The 8,141-nt window shown below is 38.9% G+C and overlaps 1 protein-coding gene across 1 annotated transcript; it reads left to right on the forward strand.

Annotated features, from left to right (window-relative positions):
• Nucleotides 1-460: 460 nt before the first annotated feature.
• Nucleotides 461-1,824, forward strand: LOC127656586 (putative nuclease HARBI1). The gene is made up of 4 exons (XM_052144968.1): nt 461-700; nt 761-1,164; nt 1,311-1,555; nt 1,793-1,824. Exons 1-4 carry the CDS (start codon nt 461-463, stop codon nt 1,822-1,824), a joined length of 921 nt encoding a protein of 306 aa, XP_052000928.1.
• Nucleotides 1,825-8,141: the final 6,317 nt, after the last annotated feature.

Consider the following 8,141-nt stretch of genomic DNA (forward strand, 5'->3'; position numbering starts at 1 on the left):
TGTATGACAGAAGCAAGTAATTGTCTTCGCGTATTAGATGGAAACGATGTCCGGCGATGTCATTGGCTGTAGTGAAAAGTCGTACGAATTCATACAAATGCAGTCATACGATATCATACGAATTAGCCAGATTTAGAACATTTGTACGTATTCACATATCACATAACACTTCCTGAATCCATAACTAAAAGATTCAACTCAAAAACAGCTCTGTGTAACACTTCTGGGGCCGTATTCACAAAGAATTTTAAGGCTAAAAGTAGCTCCTAACTGGCGAATTTAGGAGCAACTCCTAAAAATAATGGGCGTGTCACTCCTAACTTTAGGACTCCTAATTTTTTTCACTAAGAGTAATTCACAAAGCATGTTAGCCCTAAAAGTAGCACCTAAGTCTGGGACAGCTTAAAATAAGTCGAGAGGACTCCTAACTCACTAAGACCTATTCACAAAGGATCTTAAAATGGCCGTGCGACGCAGTGTGTTGGAGACACTCAATGACACGGAGTTATTACAAAGATACCACCTTAACCGTGAGGGAATACTGATTGTTGTGGCTCTTGTGAGGGATGCAATAACAGCGCCAACTAATCGCAACAACCCAATCAGTGCCGAATTGAAATGTTTGACAACACTTCGCTACCTTGCAACGGGGAAAATGCAGTTGTGCAATGCCGACGATCTAGCGATATCCCAGCCATCGGTAAGCAGATCCATCCACCAAACCATCAATGCACTCTGTAGACCCCATATTATTTGACAGTTCATAAGTTTTCCTTTGGACATTCGCCAACTCCAAAGAAACAAAGCCAGCTTTATGGATATTACCGGTGTGCCTGGAGTGGTCGGTGCTATAGACGGGACACATATTAAAATAATTGCACCACGTCAGGATGAGGACGTGTTTGTGAATAGAAAGAAAACCCACTCCATCAATACCCAGATTGTGTTCGATGCAAACTTCACAATTCTCGATGTTGTTGCAAAGTGGCCCGGATCCACTCATGACTCGAGGATATTGATGGAGAGTGGTCTGAGGCAACTGTTTGAGAGACGTCATGTGCCACCTGGATGTCACTTGGTGGGGGACAGTGGCTATACCTGTAAGTCGTGGCTCCTTACACCTTACCTCCATCCACAAATGGGACCACAGTTAAATTACAATAGGTAAGTGCACATGTTGACTATATTATTTAGGTGCCATAATTCAATAGCATGACCACAATGTCAAAGCTTATTACAAATTATAGTGGTGGCTCTTGGTGTTGTTGGTTAAATCAATAATGTTTACTGTTCCTTGGTGTATGTTTCAGAGCACACAAGAAGACACGCAGTGTGGTGGAAAGGGGGATTGGACAACTAAAGTTAAGTTTCCACGTTTTACATAGTGAAATCCGCCTTAGTCCAGAGAAGACGGGTAAAGTGCTCACTGTGTGTGCGCTTCTTCACAACCTGTGCCGGCAAAGGAACATACCACAGACAGGAGATGGTGATGAGTTTGATGATGATGATGATGATGACAATGAACACAACCAATTTGTTGATGAAGTGGAACAATGTGGACTGGCATTCAGGGATCACTTTGTCCATACACACTTTGGGTAAATATTCACATATGCACAAATGAGAAAAGACACATTTTTGCTCAATTTAAGTGTGTTTATTCCCTTTGCATTTTTGCAATCTTTAGAGTGTAATATTCAGACTTTAATTGTATTAGCCTCTCTTTTGCATCAAGGACCCTTTTCTGCCTTTTTAACACAGGCATTTCCATTTTCATCTTCTTTTCTTCCAGGGGTGATGGCCTTGCACCAGCAGCAGGACTAAGGGGAGAGGCAGGTGATGGGATTGTGGAAGAGGAAGCTGGAAGAGGAAGAGCTGCAGTAAGAGGAAGAGGAGCTGGAAGAGGAAGAGGAGCTGGAAGAGGAAGAGCTGCAGTAAGAGGAAGAGGAGCTGGAAGAGGAAGAGGAGCAGTAAGAGTCAGGGGTGGAACACGTGCAGGAAGAGGAAGATGACTTGCACCTGAAGGACCTGGGCTTCCATTTGGCCTGTAACATAAATTGTAGCCTGTTAAAACATCTTATAATTTGTGAACACAGTTTTTTTGTGTGGGTGGGTGGTTTGCAAATAATGATATTGTATGCCCTTCATTAAATATCACCAAAAATGTACAAGTATTGCAATCATTGCATAAACATAGCCTACCCCTCTATTTCCATTAGCAGCTGCATTGCCGGATCAGTTGCACCCTCAAGGCCCGTTATACTGGTGTCTGACCCAATGACACTATACACCACCGATGCAATGTGGCTCAGTGGCTTAGGTGCTGATCCTCCTCCTTAACACATACATGGAAAGTTTCACCAACTCAAAAGCATTGCCTACATAACACTTAAAAGCACACTTTAATGTAAGCATATAGTTTATGACATTTGTTTCATAATTCATTACATTCATGACAAGCAGGAAGTTTTTAGAATTACATGAAACAATAATGATATTATATATTTAATATAATAGGCCTACCTGTTGCCATGTTTGCCCATTTAAAGGCTGCAATCTCAACCCTCGACTGCGATTGTAGCGCATACCACCGCCTCTCACAGTCGTCCGGGGTCCGCGACACAAGCGGAAATGCTGCATTGATCTGCAAACAAATCCTCTCCCATGTCTCACGCTTAGTTTTGCTTGATATCCCAGTGCCAAATTTCCCTTTTATTATGTTTTTTTTTTTTTCCAGCACCAACTAGGCCAGCAGCAGTAACTGATCCTGTGTCCAGTTGGGCTTTCTTTTCCGTTTTGGCGAGTTCATAATCCACCGTCATTCAACTATTACATTACTTCAATAGGAGCAACATTTCCTTGCTTTAAGTAGTCTATTTAGGCTAATAGGATGACAATTAACCAAGCAAGTGTTAATGCAAGTGTCGTTTTTCATTATTAGGCAAGTGGCGGTTTTCATTAGGCTACCATGATTTAATTTAATTTAATTCACGACTTTTCTCTCTCTCTCTGCCTTTTTAGAATTACACTGGGGCCTGCACAAACATGTCATTATATATGCATTTCGATGACATTACTATTATTATCTTGTGTAGGACACAGACATATTTAGATGTCGTAATTCCATGATTTGTTGCGTCTGTGTTATGTTCCGCATGATGGCCCTGTCATCTATCAACCAATCACCGTGATCATTGTGAGGAAGCTCGTGCATGAGAATTGACGTTATCCATAGCAACGAAGACTCACTCTTAGTTTAGGAGTTGTCATTTTTCCTTACTAAGAGTAGGTCTGAAAGGCATTGTGAATAACTTTTAAGAGAAAACTCCTAGCTAAAATATTTTAGTGCGATTTAGGAGTACTCCTAGTGGTAAGATAAAATTCTTTGTGAATACGGCCCCTGAACTCTGCCATTTTATCAGAGAATAGTGAATCTAAATAACTTTACTCATCAAGAAACAAAATAGTAAAAGTGATCAATGTCAAAACAGATGGATAACTCCATGACGGTGGTGAATTTTTTTTATCTTTTGACGAGCTATGGGAGGGATTCTTGCATGCATTCCATACAGCTTGAAAATAAAGATCAGAAAAGAGGAGAGAAATGGAAACACTTGATATGGTAAAGTAAGTGATTTTACTCATGAAAGGGAAATATAATCTTTTTTCCAACTTACAGCTGAGTATATCTGAGTATGGTACTGTAAATCTATATGCACTATAAAATGGTTTGTTAGCCCATGTTTGTTCATGTGCTCTGTACTAAAATTTGAGCAGTGGCTGTCTGTGAGTGAATTTTCCAGGGAGGCTTAATCAAAACAAATAAAGGTATCAGTAGGTTTTATTCAAAAGATTTTCCTGATGATTATGCCTGACCTTAACCTAAGCCTATGCTGATATCTTAATTGGTAGTACTGTAGGACATATGAACACAATTACAATGTTCTCATCTGTCCCCAAGTCCATGAATAATAAGGCTCAGCTAAATGAGATTGTGTCTTAAAACCTCTCTTTTTTATAACTGATAGAGATTTCTCAATCATCATTCTTCATATTGTTTTTATTTGGTCTGGATTCTACCTGAAGATCTTTAGGAAATTAGGTACATTAATAAAACTGATAGATGATTGGAACAGCGTTCAAGATGATTCTACTTCTAATAAGGTAAAGACAGAAGTAAAACCAAGGAATGTTTTTGTTCAATAAAATCAGTCCAATACATTTTAAGTGTCACAGATGAAATGTTGTTTTCATGACAAAAATACCAAGTATTGCATATGAAAGTACAAAATATAAAAAAAATTTTTTTAAACTATGCAGTACATTTTGTGTGTGTGTGTGTGTGTGTGTGTGTGTGTGTGTGTGTGTGTGTGTGTGTGTGTGTGTGTGTGTGATGTGTGAGCTGTTATCACTTTGTGGGGACCAAATGTCCCCATAAGGATAGTAAAACCCGAAATTTTTGACCTTGTGGGGACATTTTGTCGGTCCCCATGAGGAAAACAGCTTATAAATCATACTAAATTATGTTTTTTGAAAATGTCAAAATGCAGAAAGTTTTCTGTGAGGGTTAGGTTTAGGGGTAGGGTTAGGTTTAGGGGATATAATATAAAGTTTGTACAGTATAAAAACCATTATGTCTATGGAAAGTCCCCATAAAACATGGAAACACAACATGTGTGTGTGTGTGTGTGTGTGTGTGTGTGTGTGTGTGTGTGTGATAAAACTGAGAAAAGTTTAGCTTTAAGGTTGCATGTATAACATGTGTAAGTGTAATAAATGTCTATGTTTAATATTGTGGATTAACCCCTTTTCTTCCCGTCAATCTGGCAATGTATCTCAGGGGATACGCACATTTTAAAATGTGCTAAATAACAGCATAAACAACATATGACTTAATTTTCTTCTTCTGCACCTTAAGACAATGTTCACAATTAATATTAGCATTATTATTGTTTTGGAGTTTTTTTTTATGAAGAAAATAAAGATTAATATATAATATATATGAAGTAAAACGTATCTATATTTAGTTTAGCTTTTTAATTATGTGATGTTTTGTGGTATTCATTTGTATCTGAAACATGTCACCTTGAAACCAGCGTGATAATATAACATTTTCAAAGTTGACACCCTAATTTAAGCTTGGCATTGTCACTGGGCACTGTAAGTTAATATTTTCTATGAAATTGCTCTGGAACAATTTTTTTGTAAAAAGTGCTATACTAATACATTTGAATTGTGCAAGTTGAGCTCACATTGACAAAATATATTGTCAGTCAGTGATCAAGTTCCTTTGAAATTATCTAGATTTGTCTCTCACTCCATGATCACTCAGATTACGGCTACACAATAGCTGAGAAATAGAGTTCAACTAATAACTTCAGCATTACTGCGATAACAGCTGAGAGTCAAGAAGGATGGAGAAATCAAACACACTCAGGTGCCTACCTGATAAGTTAAGAAAGACGTGTGAATGGCAAGCTCTTCGCACTTTGCTAATTTGTTATACTTTTTGTGTCATAAACCGGTGAGATTCGATACAACCTGTTCCATAACTGTTCTATGAAGACAATATGTCAAAGAATTCAAAATCCTCACACTCTGGAGACATTAAAAGACACTTACATGCTCAAGCTGACACCCCTGACAGGGCCGCAGACCGGGGACTCAGTTTGGACAGTGCAGTGGAAGAGATTCTGCATCATCTTTCAAGCATGTCGGCAATGCTGGCGAAGGTCGTGGCTGACTTGAAGGATCTTACTGTAATACATCGATCGATCATTGCCATGGAGATTAAATTCTCTGAGTTGGTTACAAGAGTGGGGGACGTCGAGAAACGGATCGATCATCTGGAGTCATCGGAGAGGGAATTAGCAGCTAATCTGCTAGCAAACAAGGTGGACTTGGAATGCCTTTGGGAAAAGTCGGAAGACCTTGAGAATCGTTACCGGCAAAGCAACGTCTGAATTGTTGGAATTCTTGAGAACAAAGAAGGCTGAGATATGGTGATATTCCTAGACAAGCTCTTCCCGAGTCTGCTCGACATAACAGGCCATAAACTGGAAATCGAGCGAGCTCACAGAGTTCCGGCTCAGAGTTCCGCCAAAAGAAAAAAGGCACCGAACAATTCTGATAAAAGTTCTGAGATCATCTGATAAAGATATTGTGTTACACGAGGCAAGGAGTAAAGGAAGACTTTCTTGAAAGAACCACAGCATTTTCTTGTTCCCAGACTTTGCAAATTCAACAAGAGAGAAACCTGATCAATTCAAGGAATGCAAGAAACTGTTACATCAATGGAAGGTCGTTTTTGCACTGATGTTCCCAGCCAAATTGAGAATAGATACTAAGGATGGTTACATGCCCACAGCAAGCGATGTTCTTTATAAATGGAGTGGTGGTGGCGTAGTGGTCTAACGCACATAACTGGTAATCAGAAGGTCATTGGTTCGAACCCCACAGCCACCACCATTGTGTCTTTGAGCAAGGCACTTAACTCCAGGTTGCTCCAGGGGGATTCTCCCTGTAATAAGTGCACTGTAAGTCGCTTTGGATAAAAGCGTCTGCCAAAGACATAAATGTAAATTCAATGGAATGAATTGTAATTGCTTTCGATACAGCCGAATGGACCTGACTCACTGAACATTCTATTGGATGAAGTTTGTTTTGTGGAATATTTCTTGCAAATCATTAGAGTGATTAGGGCATCTGTTCACTCATGTAATGGCCAAATGGGCCGGCTCACCGAACATTCATTTGACTACCCGATGAAACTGAACTGCCTTTCTTTTTTTATTGTGCTGGTTTTACTAGCGGCTGGTGTTTGTTTTGCACTTGGTACGGTCATGTAGATGAATCTTCACATTCTTTGTGCTTATGCCTCACATTGGCTGGAGTTTGCTTTATAGATTATTTTCTGTTGTGTAATTCTGTCACAAAACTTGTATAGAAACAAATTTTACAAAATTGTGGAGCAACTTGAGCAATCCAGCAGCAAAGTTGTTGCGGGGACTCTCGTAGGCGTGCATGGACTCTTTGATGTTTACCAGTAGGTGCTGTCGTGTGCGGGGTTAATGTGCACGTTTTTCTTTGGTTCTAGGGGAAGTTTGGGGTTTGATTGTTGCACTAATGTTGGAATGTGGTCTTTATAATTTTATTTTTGACACACAATCTATTTATTTCTAATATTTAAAAATGTAAAATGTCAATATGAGTGGATTGTCTCTCTCCATGTGTAATGTGAATGGGTTGGGGCACCCCATAAAAGAAAAGAAAGGTTATTTCTTTTCTTAAACGTAAGAAATATGATATAGTGTTTCTTCAAAAAATGCATCTTTCCCCACAGGAAGCTAAAAAGTGTAGGAAGAAATGGGGTGAACATATTTTCTTTAATGCTGGCTCAAGTAAGAGAAGGGTAGTTATTACATTGATAAGTAAACATCTACTATTCAAATGTCTCAAACATATTAAATATAAACTAGGAAGTGTCATTATTGTTTTAGTTGAAATTCAGCAGCAAAGGTTGATTTTGGCTCACATTTACACACCTAACAGGTCTTTTTTATAGATCAGGGCTTTTTTTATAGATATTGAAGGGAAGTTGCAAGCTGCTAGCACCCGTCATGAAATAATATTGGTAGGAGATTTTAATCTTTTTTTTATGGACTCACTCCTTGATCATTGTGAAGCAAAAGTGTGTAAGCTGTCTAGAGCAACACTGATGCTTCACAGGATGTGTAAAAATCTTGGTCTTAAAGATATTTGTAGACTTTTCAACGAATCTTGTAGGGACTAAAAATGCTTTTCATCAGTCCATAAGATTTATTCTAGAATAGAATAATCCCTCATAAGTCCCTCATTTCATCTGTTGTTGATTGCTCAATTGGAAACATTTTAGTCTCAGATCACACCCTGGTGAGTTTAGAGGTGTTGCCACATACGGAGAAAAATCTATGAATTCGTAAAGTCTGGGAACAAGAAAATGTTGTTCTTCCAGGAAACTCTTTCTTAATTCCTCGCCTCACATTACACAAGATCTTTATAGGATGATCTCAGAAATTTAGCCAGAATTGTTCAGGGCCTGTCTCCCTTATCGGATCTCCGAGCCGGGACTATGTAAACTCGCTCGATTTCCAGCTTATGGC

This window comes from Xyrauchen texanus, chromosome 16 (genome assembly GCF_025860055.1).
Source record: "Xyrauchen texanus isolate HMW12.3.18 chromosome 16, RBS_HiC_50CHRs, whole genome shotgun sequence".
Taxonomy (NCBI): domain Eukaryota; kingdom Metazoa; phylum Chordata; class Actinopteri; order Cypriniformes; family Catostomidae; genus Xyrauchen; species Xyrauchen texanus.